The 18,342-nt window shown below is 36.5% G+C and overlaps 1 protein-coding gene across 3 annotated transcripts in view; it reads left to right on the forward strand.

Annotated features, from left to right (window-relative positions):
* RNF217 (ring finger protein 217) overlaps nucleotides 1-18,342 on the forward strand; it is a 147,894-nt gene that overhangs the window by 96,131 nt on the left and 33,421 nt on the right. For 2 of the 3 annotated variants that reach the window (XR_012378555.1, XM_025865133.2), the window contains exon 3: nucleotides 9,747-9,911. Coding sequence is in view for 2 of the 3 variants with exons in the window: in XM_025865133.2 (XP_025720918.1) it covers nucleotides 9,747-9,911 (165 nt within the window). In the remaining variant the exon portion in view is untranslated. Of the gene's footprint in view, nucleotides 1-9,746; nucleotides 9,912-11,319; nucleotides 12,327-18,342 lie in introns of those variants that run through there. The other variant, XM_025865143.2, reaches the window with a different exon arrangement.

The raw sequence follows: 18,342 nt of genomic DNA on the forward strand, positions 1-18,342 counted from the left end.
AAGGAGAGCTTGGACAAAGATGCTTCTGCAAACCAACTGTGATTTTCATGATTATAGTATAGCACCCTACACTGAGACTATTATCTTTGTTCTTTGTGGTAAATCAATGGCTATTTTTTAGGTTTGTTCTGTTTTTAAAAATTCTGTTTCCCCAATAACAGATCCATTTCCAAATGGTGTAGTTCATCATAACTTTAAGAGTATTGAATTCAAGTACTTGAATGTAGTGAACTGAGTCATAACACAACAGAAACAAAAAAAAGATTACTACTAATTTCTTACATGTCTGAGCAATTTAAAATCTCTTTATAATATTGTTTACAGCCTAAAATGGATTTTGTATCAATTGATGAAACCCTTGTAATGTATATTTCAATATTACTCTTTCTGTGTCATTGAATTATAATGTTGTGATCCAAGATGTCACTCCTTGAACATTTATTATAATTTTTGTCGATTCAGAAGCACTTAAATAGAAGGTTAAAATTGCTTGGAAATATCACAGCTACTTTATAGCAGGAAATACCTTTGGATACATCTCACATGAAATTTGAAATCTAAAATAGCATATGTGGGGATTTCATTTAAATAGGTTTGTAAATACCACTTGTTTTTTTTTTAGTATTTTTAGTATTTTAGTATTAGTATTTTTTAGTATTTTAGTATTTTGCGAGGTAAACAAAATACATCAAACAAGCAGGAAGAAGAACTCCTAGGTGCTAGTACATCCTTCCAAGCCCTCAACTCAACATCTCCCTTCTGACAGAAGTTTGAGTACACAGAGCTTTTCATTATGTTTGGAACTCCATTAAACTACTACTATATCAAATAGAATAAGTATACTCCTGAATGGAGAGATTTACATTGAGACAGCCTTGCCTTTGTGCAAATCCAATCTTTCTCATTCATAATATTTGTCTTCTTGTTCCTGCAACTCTTGTCATGAGGCCAAAATATTTTACCACTCCATTTCTTCAACGTTAATTTCAAATCCAATAAAAAAAAAAAATCTAATCTCTAACCGAAAGAGTTCCTAGAATGTATTAATGCAACTGCATATCAATACAGTGAACACATTAGCGATGGGAAAATGAAAATGCTGCAGTTGTGGCTTTAATGACGCTCATGTGATGCCTGGTGACAGACACATCCCCAGCACCTGAAGTTTTTCTCCAAGCAACTATCATCTGGGATTTTATGGTGTTATTGTGTGGTTATTTGCTTAAAGTCTCTCCCACTGGTCTCTAGGAGGCCAAGTCCAGGCTTGCTGACTGCTGAGAAGCTGTGTCAAGCCCTGTGTCTGATAGACTGCGCTCTCAAATTATATTTGTTGGAAGAACTAATAAATGGGCAAATGCATATATAATAATATGTACTGTAGTCAATGTGGGTAGAAAATGCTGAGAGCACTGGGAGAAGAAAGGATAGGAGAGATTGGAAAGACTTCAATAAGAATAAACTAAGCTTTGAAATGCTCAATTTGCCAAGCTGGAAAAGGTGGGTCAGAGCCCTGGCTTCCAACTCTATTTAAACTCAGTCTGCCACATACAAGCTCTGCCCCTGTGAGTACAGTTTTCACGTGTTTCACTGGGGTTAGTAATAGTACCTGTCAGAAGGGCAGAGTAAGGATTAAACAGGGTCCCACATGTAAAGTGCTTAGCACCATGTCTGACGCATCCTAAATGCTCAACACTTGCTAGAAATTATTATGTTTGCTCTCATTATTAGGCACGGGCCACAGAATGAGCAATCCTGGGTTACTGGGAAAGAGATAGAGGAGTCAAGAAGAAGACAGGTGGAATAAAAGACTGGGTGACGGATGGTGGGAGCAAAGGAGGGATGATATTGACTCTGTCTTGAAGAAGAACAGGCTTGGGGAGTGAAAAACAAATTCAGTTTGAAATGTATTGATGATGTTAAGTTTGAAAACCCTTTGGGGCTTCAAAGAGATCTCTAAGAAGCATGGATCTTATGAGGAGGGATCTGATGGCAAGCATTAAGGCAGGGGAAGATGACTGAATTCACAGAAATGGATAAAACATGGTCTGAGAGGTAGAGAAGGTTATAGATTTTCATGAAAAAGAGGAGAGAATTACAAATGATTAAATGTAGTCATTTTATGCCTAGGAGTTGTACTGGGGTAGGGGCAGTTCTTGGTTTCCTTCCTATTTCCCCGTGTAGACCGAGAAATGGTCCCCCTTTTCATACTGATTTGGACTAAGTTGAAGGGTATGCATAAATCAATGCAGGGAATGTGTTAGAGGTCATTTTCTTTATGGTTTCCTTGAGGCAAAACTAATATAAACCCCACTCTTCTTCCCACAGACAATAAACAGAACCTTGAAAATTCACCGAATGGTGCTTTGATTCATTGTAAGGTGAAAGAAGAAAACCAGTAAAATGTCCTGAGGAAACTCCCTCTGTGTTCTTACCTTATATTGTTAGCAGTCCTTTTTCCGCTCTCTTTTAATTATTAAGCCCTCTGGTTAGAAATCACATTTTGTAAAACTGCAAATACATTATTTCCTTGTGTGGTAAAAGAACTTTTCTAAGGTCTTTATAATCAAATCAATGGGTGTGTTGTTCTTAATTAATGTACTTAGAACGTGCTGAAGTGGAAGGCTGGAATTCTGGCAATACTCGGTTTACCCTCTTCCTGTGTCTGTTACTCAACCCTCTCTGACCTGTCCTGTACTCTAGAAAGTTGACTCTTTGAACTTCTTTTCCAGACTTCCTTACATCTTGATTCCTCTTTGGGTTCAGCCAACTGTTGCCATTGGCAAGAGACAAGAGGGCGGAAGGAGAGAGTAGTAGATGCATTACCTCCTCACTCCCTTCCTAATTCAGTACAAAGCTCTGGCAGTAGCTATGTCCCTCTAGGACTGCCTCCCGCTAGGTGGTCCCTCCCCCATATTTCTAATTCTCACTGGGTTGCAGAAACCTCTTTCTCCCTTTGTCTCCTTGGGCCTAAGAGTGACAGTGGCTTCCCACTGTTTCTGCTTCTGGGACCCTGCCAATCCTTTGTTCAGATCCCAGCTGCACATCTTCAGTTGTGCCTCCAGCAAACAATTTTCATTTATATCAATCAATCAATATGCTTAAGCTTTCTTTTAGTAAAGATAATTTGAGAATTTTTCCCGTGTGTGAAAATGTTCAACAGTTTCCTGTGAAAGTGTGGCTAGCATGCTGCTTTGCTCTTTGGTTTTTTCCCCCAACACCATCACTTTAAGTTTACAATATTTACAAACTGAGAATCAGATTGTGCATGAGCCCTGCAAGATCAGTTCATCCTATGACACACACCACTTTCTCTTGGCATTAATGCATCATTGATATTAGGGGCTGTAGAAAACAAGTGTCACTTCTTAAATGATTGTTGCTAGCATAGATTTGGGAAGGAGATAGAGACGAAGTTGTCTAGCCTGGTTTAAAGAAGCCAGCTTAAACAAAGGGTGTGTTATACATGCTAACTTTGAAAAAATGTGTAATACCCAGCTATGATGCAGATCTACTAAATTTTATTAGGATGCATTTTCTCTCTAGTTACTAATGAGGTGCTTTGGTAAAGTTGTTCTTTGTTTCCTTTATTGATGTATAAATTAGCCATAATATTTTATGGAGTCTTTACTTGAACTTCTAACAACAAAGACCAAATACTAGAATTCGTTTAGTATCTTAACCTACATCTGACATTTAAAAAAAACTACAATAATTGTAATAATCAAGGCTCATAGCTACCATAAATTGACCTACAATGGGATTGAAAACTGTTGGGGTTTTTTGCTTCACCACATCATCCCTTGGGTCTTCTGCACAAGAGACAAGCTGAAGAATCATTTCTCTCTGATGACATGCTGAAGAGTGGGTAAAAGTAAGCCAAGTCTGGTGCTCATTAGGAAATGGTCTGGAAGGTGTTAGGGCTATGCATTTCTCACGTACCATACTCTGCATTCCTACCTTGCCATATTTACCCTCTCATATCTGTATGGGAACCTAATGCAACAGTCTACATGTGCATAAGTCCTCTCTACAAAATACCTACAGGTGGCCATTCAGACACTGATTAAACACTTCCATTTTTAAGAAACTTTCTATTTGGAGAATCATTCCCTTCCATTTTGAAAGAATTCATTGTTATCTTCAGGCTGAGATCTATCCCTTGCTTTCACCTGTTGGTCACAGACAATACTCCCATTTCCTCAGGTACACTGTATAATTAGATGGCCTTTCTGCTACTTAAGGTGGGTCATCTCTGTGAGATATTAGCCTTACTGTGTTGTGTTCAGAATAGATATCTTGTTGTGGGATGATGCCATACTGCTCTGGCTAGTGAGTTTGGACTACACAAATCAGGGCAGAATCTTCTAGTATTATTTATATTCATCTATGAAGAGATAGGTCCTCAGACAAGAAATAAATTCAAATAGATACTTTTCTGGGCCTTGCTTTCTAGGTTTAAAGGAAGAGTCTATAAATGCTTAAAGGTGTTTCCAGGCAGCAGAAGCAAAATAGATTGGTATGAAACAAAAGGAGCCTGGAAACCAATATGAGGGATGTCGGTAAGGCTATTTGTATGAATAACCACTACAACTCCATATAGGTAATCTTGTCGTGTGTTAACTATTTTGGGGGTTTTCTGTTTGTTTGTTTGTTTGTTTGTTTGTTGTCCTCATTTGATCCCCTACCTTTAGGAAAGTTTCCCTTTCATTTTCTGGTTTAGTTTCAGCTATGCTGTGAGAAATTAAGGCAAGGGTCACTGGACCACATTTGGACTGTGTTCAGGGAACAGTGCTTTATAAGCCTGCATGTTACTGGCACTGTATTCAGGGGGATATCCCCAAGTAGGAGGGGACTAAGGGACTAATCTTAGGGACTAATAATTGAGGCAAGAAGTCAAGCCTATGTTTTCCCATGTGGAGAACCTCCCTCCACTGCCACTCTTGCTTTAGGATTTGATCTGATAAGGGAGCAGATAGTGCTTCCTTGAAGGTATTCGAAGCCATGCATCAAAGACTACTTTTGTCCTCTCTATGATACCCTGTACTTCTTCCCAATCTTCTCGTCTTCAAGAAAGCCATCTTGAGTTGTTACAGAACTTTATACAACCACAAGATTTCCCTATTATTTACATATTGATCAGTTTCCTCAGAACCCAGCCTAGTCTGACAGCCATAAGTTTTATGTGTTACATGTAAGAAGTTTCTGGACCACAGTGTATTTTGAGAGACATATCAAGAGTATAGGAACATAAATATAAGACTAATTGAACTCTGTTTATTGGACACCTCAGCAAGGCTCAGGACTGAAGCAGCTGAAATGACATCTCGGTTTCGGCCCCACAAGAACACTTGCTATCTCCCCAGTGCTCTAGGTGTTTTCAGGCCTCTGTGGAAGCTTAGGCTGGGCCCTCAGCAGGGAGGTGTTACCCCATCACTGTGACATTCCACTCAGCCTTCAAGGCCACCTTCTCTCTGAACATTAGCCTTCCAGTCTTCCCTAAAGCATCTTTCCCATTTGTCCCATTTGTCCAAACTTCTATTTTAGCAGTAATTACGTAGTTTCACAGCTCTCTGGGTTTGTATCTGCCTGTCTTCAATAGGTTCCTTGAGGATAAGTATTTTCATTCTTTTTTATGTGCCTAAAATCAGTACACTCAGTACTTGCTACTTGAGGTGCTCAATAAATACTTGTTGGGTGGGCAAATGAATTGATAAATATGTTTCATTATTGCATATCTGTCTTACCCTGTAGTTCTAATAAAGCAGATTCTTCTTGGAAGACTGAGTTAACTCATATTTGCAATGCTGCATTTAAACATAGATATTGTCTAATATTTTAAGTTTGATAAGTAATGATTTCTTGATTTGTTTAAAATAATTATGTTTATAGGAGTATATAGAATTTAGGCAAAAAAAGATATTTCTGGGGTCCTCTTTGGTTTGGAACTCTGTTTTTATTTTGTGGGTTATTTTTTTATTCGGCATCAACTGTCAAGAGAAAATACCATTTGCTTAGGGCAAGTCGGTGGTTTTAACTTGTCATCTGAGTGTCATGGTAGCCCAGATTTCTGGGAAAACTAAAAGAATTCAGAAGTTTAAAATGTAATACAAAGGTTTTTTTTTTTTTTTTAATCTTTCATGGATTCTGGGACAAGTTAAGATTCTTAACTCTGATAACTTTATTCTTGAAACACTTGCAGCCCTGTCTCTTGTAGAAGACTTTGACCATGATCATGATGCTCAGTAAAATGTCACATGGATAAAATACTTAGTAAACATCATCTGGTAATCTAAGAAGTAAGGATACCATCTCAGCCATTGTTCATAAATTAGATTTGTTGGTTTTTCTTTGAATTCATTTAGTGTTAGCCAATATGTAGTACTTGCTGTGTGCAAAACAATTCATTTTACAAATAACTTTGAGGGCCTACCATAAGCCAGAAGTTCCACGTTACTTATCTCAGGAAACACGGGATAGATACCTGAGACAGCTTTTGTAACCTCAGTGAACTTGTAGCCTGTTAAAGCGATTAGACAGCTACATGTTGAATGTGAGCTCTCTAAGAAAGATACTGAATCTGTTTGGGAAGAGAGGGAAGACCTCTCGAAGCAAGTAGCATTTGATCGGGATAAGATTTCAATGGACAGATTGTGTTCATTGGACTTTCTCCAATTACAAAAGGGAGAGATATACTTTCTCTCAAGCCACCTCAGTTTCTGAGATTTACTGCAAGTCTCCACAGGAAGAAGGAAGGGCAGGACAGCAGCCTCAGCCACCACTGAGGCAGGCCCCATGGAGAATTGGACACTGGCTCTAGTAGCATGAGAGCCCCTTGGTTGTGTCACTAGATGTGAATGTCAGTTGTTCCCTTCTCTTGTGATCTGCACTATGGTCACTCAGCTTTTCTTGTCTTTGTCTCCACAACAAAGGTAAAGTGTATGTCCATCCCCATTTCACTCCTCAAGAGAAGAAAATCTGTCTTGCCTCATCCCTGTTCAACAATGAGCACCCTAGTGCACAAAGCTCATGCCAGCCACCACGTAGGCTGCTTGCCAGCCAAAGGATACATGCTTTTGCTTAGCGACTCCTCCCTGGTGGAATCAGCTGTGGCCAGGGAGACGGGGTCACATGGTAAAGAGCAGACCTTCTCAAACTTTAGCATGCATATGAATCACCAGGAGACCTTGCGAGAATGCAGACTTTGATTCAGGAGGTGTGGGATGTGACACGATTTTTTTGTTTCCAGCGAACTCCAAGGTGATGCCAATGTTGGTGCTCCTCAGACCACACTTTGAGTAACAAGGACAGAACACAGTGTGACCTCTATGTGAATCTAATTACTCAGAAGGCAGGCAATCTGTGTGGGAGGTCTGTGGTTGTGAGATGGCGTTTCCTGTGAAGGAATAAGTATATAAAAAAGGAGTGGAGGAAGATGCAGCTGTGGGACTTCGCTGTTTAGTGCACAAAGTTGGGAGCCAGAGTCACTGGTATAGACACCTAAGTATCAGATTCCTTATCATTCTGGTATGTTAGGAGAATCACCCATTTCTAACTGTCTTCATTAGGGATCCATAGGGGTGATAGTTTAGCACTCAAACCATTGTGATGTCCAGTACCCACAGTTAATCCCAGTGTCAAAGTGCTCTTTCATTCACTCTCCTATCCACTTCATAAATACAATCTGACTGACTGATTGAAAACCAAAGAGGTTTTTTTTTTCTTATTTGACAGTGCTAGAGGTCAGTGACTTAGAACTACTAATAATGTTGAATAGAAGAGAACTTAGTTAAATATTCAAGCCCTTCTGAGATAATGCAGGTGTATGAGGAAAAGCAGGTCTTTCTGACTTCTTCCCCATTTCACTCATTACATCCGAAAATTACATTCACAGAGGCCCCATGTGGCATTTTACATTTATTCCTCATTGTTCGAGGACATGGGGGAATGGTCATTTTATATTCTTTTATTATCTGGAGTTTACCACTTCAACTCATTGTTCTTACTTTAAAATAACTTATTTTAACTTTAATGATCAGAGAAGGCAAAAATGTTGATTTTAAATGACCAACTAGTAACATGCCTCTTTTTTTTTTACCCGAGTCTCCTAATTTATGTAAGTAAAATTTTGAAAAAGATTTTCAAAAATTCACCGTATGTTGGTAGTCATATAGAATTCTGACTTACTGAGTAGCTTGACCACATGACCTTTGACTTCTACATTTTGGTTTTCAATTGCCAAAGAAAGAATACTCCTTAGTATGAAGGAGGGTTTGGCAAAGTGAAAAGAATGATGACTTTGGAGCCAGACAAACTTATGTTTAAATTGCTTCTTAACACAAGCTTGCTGTGTCACTTTGGGCAAGTTATTTAATCTCTGTGAGTCTTAGTTTTCTTATCTGTAAACTTGTGATTGTAACTACTTTGTAGCATTATTTTGTGGGTAAAAATAAATACTGCATGTCATGCAGCAGTATAACTATTCCAGATGACAGAATTTCAATAAATAAATAGACATGATGTCTAAAATTTTATGACAAAATACTATTTTGTTTTGATATAAATTAAAAGCAAAAGTACTTTTGTTACTTCATATTTACATAGGAAGAACATTACTTACTCTTGACATTAGTGAAAACTGCCCTGCTTTGAGTGGTAAACAGAAGAGCTGTGATTATAATTGCTCCTTGGTTAACCTGTATATTGGGAACTTTGTTGTCAAAAAAGTGGTTTTCTGAAAAAGTAAGTAGTGATGTTGTCAACAGTTTACCAAAAGAAATTCTAACTAATCTTCAAAGTGTAGTCAGTAAATTCATTCATGCTGCATGAAATAATATACAGGAACACAGAGAAGAGTACTTATCAGTGTTGTTCATAGTGAGACATTTTATTCATTCGCTTTAATCAAACATGGCCGAGAAAGTCAAATTATGCCTGTATGTTCTTCTTAGAGAGCGAAGACCAGAAATACTGTATGAGAATGGGATACCTCACTGTCATTCAAAATAAAGGAAGTCAGATAAAATGTCTTCCATGTCAAGTGGAAGACAGATATTTTCATTGAATATAAACACACAGTCTCACGTAGTGAAAATACGAAGACGTCTTTTTGATGGTTTCCTAGGTACAGGTCACAGGATCACCATAAGAATATATGTGTAATAGGATCTTTTGTATTGATTATATAATTAACCTCCCTTAGGTTAATAGCAAATGAAGCATATCCTTTATTTAAAATGGTACTTCCTAGCAAATGCTGGTATATAGTTTATTTGCCAGTGTGTTTTTCATTTGATGGAGCATCTAGGAGGCTTTGATTTTATAAAAGTGAATGAAGCCATTGGTAAGAACTATTGAAATGCCTGGGAAATTGGTTCAAGGGAAAGCTGAATTTAAGGGCAGCAGTCTGAATGTGTAGATTAGGGGCATTGGCATTGTGAGCCTTCAGGTTTTACTCGGTGCTTCAATCTAGAAGATTTTCATAAGGCCAAAATGATTTCCAGGATGGCCCAGTGTTTCATTCCAGTAATAGTGTACAAAAGGCCTTATCATCCATACCATCCATATCTTTCCTCCTTTAATAATATAAGAGTCACATCTTCTTGTAACATAATCTTGTAGAGGGAGCAATATTTTAAATCTGGACAAATTACAACCTTTTAGCTAATTTCCTCAAGCATCATCGTTCTTATCCTTTTAAATACTCTCAATATGTCTACTAGTGCTTAATATTACTTTTTCTTATACAGATCCAGTGCCCCACTTGCCAATTCGTCTGGTGTTTTAAGTGCCACTCTCCTTGGCATGAAGGTGTTAACTGCAAGGAGTACAAAAAAGGGGACAAATTGTTGCGTCACTGGGCCAGCGAAATTGAGCATGGACAGAGAAATGCCCAGAAGTGTCCAAAGTGCAAGGTGAGATAACTAACCTTTACAAAAGAAAAGAAATGTGTGCAACTGGATATCATTGAACAGTAATATTTATAATATTGAAATGAATTATGTGCATAACTTTCTTTTTTTAATTTATTTGAGAGAGAGAGCATGTGTGCAAGTTGAGACAGGGACACAGGGAGAGGGAGAGAGAATCTCAAGTTGACTACCCGCTGAGCGTGGAGCCTGGTCTGGGGCTTGATCTCATGACCCTGAGATCATGACCTGAGCCGAAATCAAGAGTCGGTTGCTTAACCGACTGAGCCACCCAGGCGCCCCAGCATGCATGACTTCTTTAATGCAGGTGTGGAGAAAAAGAATATTTGCTGCTTCATTTTAGAAGAGTAATTATATTACCTAACTAAATGGTAGATTTTATATATAAACAGTGTATATTCTTCTTACTTGCATTATACTTCAAAATAAAAGAAGGCTACATATAATTACTGATTTTAAACTTCAAAGAGTTTTTATTTTCCATTTAAAAATGGGGATGTGTGTACAGCGAAAATCCAGCATGGAAATGATATAGAAGTATTATTTCTAATTTGCCACACGCACTATAATCGCTTCTCAATTAGGCAGGCTGTGAATCCTTGCAATCCTTTGTTTTTCTTTCCCTCTTTCATTGCTTATCACTTTAGGATTACAATAAGCTGATCATTTGCTTTTTGTAAATCATAGAAGCTAATAGTTGAAGTCAGGACTTGGGGATTTTATGAATCCCATTTTTCATTTTTCTCTTGATTATCATGCCGGAAATCAAGAGTTAACAGGCATTTGAGCTAAAATTTAGATGTTGAAAGTCAACCATGCAAACAGCCAGGGAAGACTCACCTACAGAGAAATCAGCAAGTAAATCCAGCCAGAAAACTATGGATTTGATACTTACAGGATAGAGATCTGTTGAAATTTGGAGTTTTTTTTTTTCTCAAAGCTCACTTTAGAAAACTGTATGTGTGTATATGCAAATGTACACCCTACCATATATGTTTTCCATTTTTTGCCAAATTAATCTTTAGAAATCATTCTGCAATTCCTTCCTGGAGACTTAGCACCAGATTAATAAAATTTGAGTTCTCAGAAAATGGTTAAAAATCAATCCTTGTAAATCCAACTTGAAGTCGTAAAGTATATTCTGAAGCCTATTAATGAGCATAAATATAATGCACAGATTCACTGTATTAGGTTCACATACAAATTTATACATATAGTAAGTAAAAGTATTGCCTGAAATAACATGTTGCATTCTTAGCATTTGAAAAAAATTTTGAAATAGTATTGATGACCTGGTTCTCTTAAAAGCGATGTCTAAAGAACTTTGAGCTAAAGCTTTCTTTGTTTTCCCTGTGGAAGACAAATTCATCCACAATTATCCTTTTGATTTCAGGGTTGTTCCAGATCACTGCATCAATTGCTCAGTACATTTATTTTTCATCCATTGAAGAACAATGAGAAAATGAGGCCTTTCCCCCTTGCTCTTGCCTTTCCAGTTTACTCAAAGCTGCTACTCAGTTTCAACTAAATAAAGACCAGTAGGCATTTAGGAGTGCTGTTAAGTCATTCCATTTAGCACTTTATTTGAAAGTATACTTTATATTTCTCTGGAAAGCTGTGAAAAGAGTTACCCGTTAGCCTGGCTCCAAGACTGTATGCTGAATGAGCAATGCAGCATTATACATTGGGGAAATTCTGAATGAATGGAGGTAGTACATAAAAACATACATGGGTTACTGTAATCCTTCAATCTAACATAAAATGGATTCTGATATATAGAAAGAAAAAGCAGCCAACTGTAAGGAGTTTTCTGAATGCACTAACAACTTCCCACAGTTTTAACAAATACAGATAAACAGTTAAGAGAAAGCATACATGTCGGTTGCTTTTTGAAGTAATTGCTAAAATGTTGGGGCTTGAAAAGGAATTCACTTTTAAATAGCTGAAAAGAAAGGAGCCAAGGAAACATGGAATCCGTTTACATGACTGGTGTGTAGCAGAGAATCTACCTTCTGGTGAGATTCAGGTCGCATACAATTTATGTCAATTTAAGTCATATTTTAGGGCTTGTTTTGGATACAAATGGTTCAGTTTTCCTTTTCTTTTACACATATGACTTTATATCTTTGCATTTTCTTAACTGTGATTTTGTTGTTGTTGTTGTTGTTGTTGCATCTTAAAATTACTTTCTCCCATGAAACATTCCTATTCTTGTAACAGAAATCCATGAGGAGATATTCCTCAATGACTTAATGTTTGTTTTATACTCCAAGGCTTTGCTTTCATAAATAATTCTTTAAAATCTATAAATATAACATGTTGGAAAATTAATAAATATGAAACAAGTTAAACTAAATGGCTATGCATGTATAGTAGAAATCAGTGTTGAACTAACAGAAATGAAAATATGTACATTAAATGATTTCTTTTTGATTCTAAAAATAGACTAAAATAAAATTTATAAATATAAAAAATATATATATTCTACATAATGAATTGATGGCGTTCATCTTGAATATATCTTTTTTTCCCGATTTTGGGTCTTTTAAAACTTATATTTCTAAAGATAGAATCACTGGGTTAAAGGATATTAATGTTTTTAGTATTTGGTACCAATTTACTTTCTAAAAGATTGAAACAGTTTATAATACCCCTAGAAAAACTTGAAGACATGTTTCTATGTAAGTATTTCTGATTAGCATTTCAAGTATTTTTAAAATGCTATTTTAGTAGTTTAAAAATATTTTGTTCTTATATTTTGAATCTCCTTGTTTGCTTTTATATCGAATATAAATTCATGTACTTTTTAGTTTGTAATGCCCCTTTTGAGTTTTCTGTGCATATTCTTTGCCCATTTCTATGGATCAGGTCAGGGAGTATTTTTTTGTATCAGATTATATGAACTCTTTGTTTGAAAGTATTAACTTCTTTTCTGGCATTTTTCTCTCCTATCTCCTGTTACTTTCTTTTTATATCAATGATAGTTTGGGTTTTTGTTTTTGTTTTTTTACTTTTTTTTTTTTACTGTGTGTATTTTAAAAATTTTTAGTTTGACCAGATATCATTCTTTTTGGGTGGATACACAAACACACATCATATTTATACACATATTTTATATATTTGCATACCCTTTGTAAATATTTTGTTCCTAAGCTTAGAAAGTTATCTATCAGCCAGAAGTTTGATAAAACAGCTCATTTTCTCCTTTTCTTTTAACTACTTAATTTCTATAATTTTAACTCTTTAATCTAACCATAACTTATTTTGATGTTTACTATGCATTGAATACCTATTCTAATTTTTTCCAAATTAAGACAATCTAACATAATTGTTTGTTAAATAATTCTCCTCCTACCCATTGATTGTAATTTTTCTCTAAGCATATGTTAAATTAATATATATAAAAGTCTGTCTTCTAAGACAAATACCATATGATTTCACCCCATATGTAGAATTTAAGAAACAAAACAGATGAACATAGGGGAAAGAAAAAAAGAGAGAGGGAGGCAAACCATAAAACAGACTAACTATAGAGAATAAACTGAGGGGTGATGGAGGAGAGGTAGTGGGGGGGATGGGCTGTAATAAGGAGGACCCTTGTGATCACTGGGTGTTGTGTGTAAGTGATGAATCACTAAATTCTACTCCTGAAACTAATATTACACTATATGTTAACTAACTAGAATTTAAATAAAAATTTGAAACATAAAAAAAAGTCTCTCTTCTAAACTCCGTAATCTTGCTGCTGCTAATTTTTCAAGAAAATTCTGTGATTATATTGGGGAGTATTAAATGATTAGGCTTTTGTCAAAGGTATCCATCCAAACACGTTTTGATAACCTATTTTAGTTAGCATTCCAAATGAAACTACTTCACTTATAAATGTCTCCCATAATGAGTTTTTACCATTTGCTCAAGTGGAAAGACCAGTTTAATATATGGTATAATATTATGAAGAGATTTGACTTATGCTGAGAAGTCAAAATTATGATTTATAATTGAATTTTGGCAGATGACAAGAATTAGTATTGAAATATTTTTCTTCCACATGTGATTAAGATGCTTATTCATAGTGGGATTTTTTTTTTTATAGTAAGGTAAAAATATAGAAATGTTTCTGGAAGTTATTTATTTATAAGACATTTTTATAAAAAATTAATAGCAGCATAGTAAGATTAACTTTACCTAGCCATTTTTATTTAAATCTCATTGCTTCTTAATTCATACTATTCTCCACTTATGAGACATTACTTTTTACCTTTTTAAAAAAAGATTTATTTATTTATTTTAAAGAGAGAGTGTGTGTGCGAGTATGCATATGCATGTGTGCCAGGGCAGAAGGAGGGGCAGAGGGAGAGGGAAAGTCAAGCAGAGTCCCCGCAGAGTGGGGAGTCCGACCAGGACTGAATCTCACAACCCTGAGCCCATGACCTGAGCCAAAATCAAGAGTCAAACACAACCTACTGAGCCACCCAGGCAGCCCAATGCTATCTTTTATCTTAAATATTAGTGTGTGTGCTGCCAAAGTGAACATTATTTTTTATCTTAAATTTTTTTTTTAAAGATTTTATTTATTTGCGAGAGAGAGAATGAGAGACAGCATGAGAGGGAGGAGGGTCAGAGGGAGAAGCAGACTCCCTGCTGAGCAGGGAGCCCAACGTGGGACTCGATCCTGGGACTCCAGGATCATGACCTGAGCCGAAGGCAGTTGCTTAACCAACTGAGCCACCCAGGCGCCCTATTTTTTATTTTAAAAACATGTTTTCTGTCTTAATGAATTCTTAGCCTACAGAAAATATATGTTAATTTTAAAATGTCTTTCTTGAACATAGTTACTACAAAACTAAGTCTGGTTTATGATAATTTTTAGTTTAAATTTAAAGCAAGCAGGGGACATCAGTTTTGTTGAAGGTATTAAAATATTTGTTCAATTTCATGTAAAAATTCATTTTGAGACTATGTCTTACAGCACAGATTAGACATTAAATTGAGTTAATTAAGAAAAAGAATTGCTAATCCAAAGAAAATGAAAAGTGAGATGCATACCAAAAAATTAAGAAACATAAGGTAATACAAAACAATTGAGTAAACACATTTTGTTGGCAATTTCACATATATACTTTAGATTTAAATTGTAATGAGGTTTTTTGGAAACAATATTGAGTCAAATGGTACTGTTTGTATCGTGGTGAAAACAAAAATTTACCATCTTAACCATTTTTAAGTGCAAATGGTGTTTTATTATGTTTTCTTTTTTTTTTTAAGATTTTATTTATTTATTTGACAGAGAGAGACATAGCGAGAGAGGGAACACAAGCAGGGGGAGTGGGAGAGGGAGAAACAGGCTTCCTGCGGAACAGGGAGCCCAATGTGGGGCTCGATCCCAGGACCCTGGGATCATGACCTGAGCCGAAGGCAGACACTTAATGACTGAGCCACCCAGGCGCCCCTGAACACATGCTTTTTAAAAAATCTGTTTATTTTAGGAAATTTTAAAATAAATATTTAATTTATTAAAAATTTGTTGTCAAGTGATAGCAAAACCCCAGCTGGATGTTTCTAAAGGCATGAATAATTATAGATTTTAAAAGAAGAATTAGAAATTTCTAATATTGTCTAATATTTTAATAAGCTTCATTTTAGATAAAAACAGTTATGAAGCCTTCAAGAATGTGGATGAAAACTTTGCAAAAATGATTAATGATCTAGTCTTCTGGTTATTCCCAAAAGGTTTAATATTAGTCAATTAATATTGTCTTAACCAGATTTTGATTGTTAGCCATATTGTGTTTTTCCTTTGTGAAGTGTTGACTTGTTAAAACTCCATTTTTCCAAAGGCCAGTTTTCTGCCTTCTGAGTATTTTTTTTTAACAAATGTACTTTCTTTTTTTAAAAAATATTTTATTTATCTATTTGACATAGAGAGACACAGCAAGAGAGGGAACACAAGCAGGGGGAGTGGGAGAGGGAGAAGCAGGCTTCCCACGGAGCAGCGAGCCCGATGCGGGCCTCAATCCCAGGACCCTGAGATCATGACCTGAGCCAAAGGCAGACACTTAAGAGACTGAGCCACCCAGGTGCCCCACAAATGTACTTTTAAAAGAGAGGTGGACACACCTTTAGACCCTTTTACCCAAGAATGTGTGGCAGGCCACTTTAAAGCAAGCAGGAGGTTAAACAGTTGTGTAAAGAAAGCAGTATATATAAAGGAAATGTTATCGCTTCAAAAATATTTCTGAAACAAATATTATACTATGTTGACATTATTACATGTGGATGGTGAATCCATATATGCCTGTTACATTAATAACTTTAATTTTTAAAATGTTTGGAATAGTTTGTGATTCTATGTGAATTGTGAATAGTGAAATCTAACAAGGAAACCGAAGGATGATAACATCATAGCTTTTTGAAGCCATTCAACCATCTCTATTTGCCTGCACGACCTCTAAGGATTTGACTGTTACATATTTTTCCCTTCCTCAGGTAAAAGTTAAGTGTTGCTTAGCATACTGGGCTTTCTAAACCAAAATTCATGTTAATATTTCTCAAAATGGTCAGCGTTTTTTTTAAGATTTATTTACTTATTCGAGAGGGAGAGAGAGAGAGCATGGGGCTAGGGGCCTAGGGAGAATGAGAAAGGGAATCCCAAGCACATGGAGAGATAAGTCAAGAGTCGAGAGTTGGAAGCTTATTAACCCACCGAGCAACCCAGAAGCCCGGTCAGCTACTTTTTACTTTGGAAAATTGAAGAGGAATATCCTCAAACATCCCTCCCCCAAAATTACCTTCTCACTTAATGTCAGATTAGAGAAATATTTAAATAAACATTTGTGTAATGTGGTAACAAATCTAGTCACAAATGACTAGATTACATGCAGCTGACCACCTTATTTTTCCTCTGGTGTAAATAATCTCACATCTCTGTTTAGGGCACTTTACAAGACATTGAATAAAGATAATTAACTGGGAAATTATATATTTTCATAGCTAATATATAATGTGATTCACGATTAATGGGTAAATAAGTCATTTATTTTATTCCAGGGTCAACATACTCCCTATTTCTAGGTGACAGGACAGTCACTTTTCTTTTCTTTTTTTTTTTTTTGATTTTATGTATTTGAGAGAGAGACAGAGAGAGAGAGAGAGCATGAGCTGGGAGGGTGGGGCGGGCAGAGGGAGAGGGAGAAGCAGGCTCCTAGCTGAGCCGGGAACCCAATCTGGGGCTGGATCCCAGGACCTTGAGATCATGACCTGAGCTGAAGGCAGACACTTAACCCACTAAGCCACCCAGGTGCCTCAGTCACTTTTCTTTTTTTAAAAAGAAATGCCAAACTATTAACAGGGTGTGCTGAATAATATGTACCATCTGTATTTTATTCATAAAAATGCCTTGGTATCAGCACAGTTATTAATTAATAATATTAATTATACTGATATTTACTACATGTCAGTCTCCATTGAATTTTATTTTATTTTATTATGTTAATCACCATACATTACATCATTAGTTTTTGATGTAGTGTTCCATGATTCATTGTTTGTGCATAACACCCAGTGCTCCATTCAATACATGCCCTCTTTAATACCCACCACCAGGCTAACCCATCCCCACACCCCCCTCCCATCTAGAACCCTCAGTTTGTTTCTCAGAGTCCATAGTCTCTCATGGTCCGTCTTGCCCTCCGATTTTCCCCCCTTCATCTTTCCCTTCCTACTATCTTTTTTTTTAAACATATAATGTATTATATGTTTCAGAGGTACAAGTCTGTGATTCATCAGTCTTACTCAATTCACAGCACTCCCCAATGTCTATCACCCAGCCACCCCATCCCTCCCACCCTCCACCACTCCAGCAACCCTCAGTTTGTTTCCTGAGATTAAGAATTCCTCATATCAGTGAAATCATATGATACATTATCTTTCTCTGATTGACTTATTTTGCTTAGCATAATACCCTCCAGTTCCATCCACATTGTTGCAAATGGCAAGATTTCATTCCTTTTGATGGCTGCATAATATTCCACTGTGTGTGTGTGTGTGTGTGTGTGTGTGTGTGTGTGTGTGTGTGTGTGTGTGTGTGTGTGTATCACATCTTCTTTATCCATTCATCTGTTGATGGACATCTTGGCTCTTTCCATACTTTGGCTATTGTGGACATTGCTGCTCTAAACATCAGGGTACACGTACCCCTTCGGATCACTGCATTTGTATCTTAAATACAATTTACAATACTATTGTAAATACCCAGGAGTGGCAATTGCTAGGTCATACGGTAGCTCTGTTTTCAACTTTTTGAGGAACCTCCATACTGTTTTCCAGAGTGGCTGCACCAGCTTGCATTCCCACCAACAGTGTAGGAGGGTTCCCCTTTCTCCACATTCTCTCCAACATCTGTCATTTCCTGAACTGT

Source organism: Callorhinus ursinus, unplaced genomic scaffold (genome assembly GCF_003265705.2).
Source record: "Callorhinus ursinus isolate GAN/ISIS: 27379988/994484 unplaced genomic scaffold, GSC_fseal_2.0 scaffold6, whole genome shotgun sequence".
Classification (NCBI taxonomy): domain Eukaryota; kingdom Metazoa; phylum Chordata; class Mammalia; order Carnivora; family Otariidae; genus Callorhinus; species Callorhinus ursinus.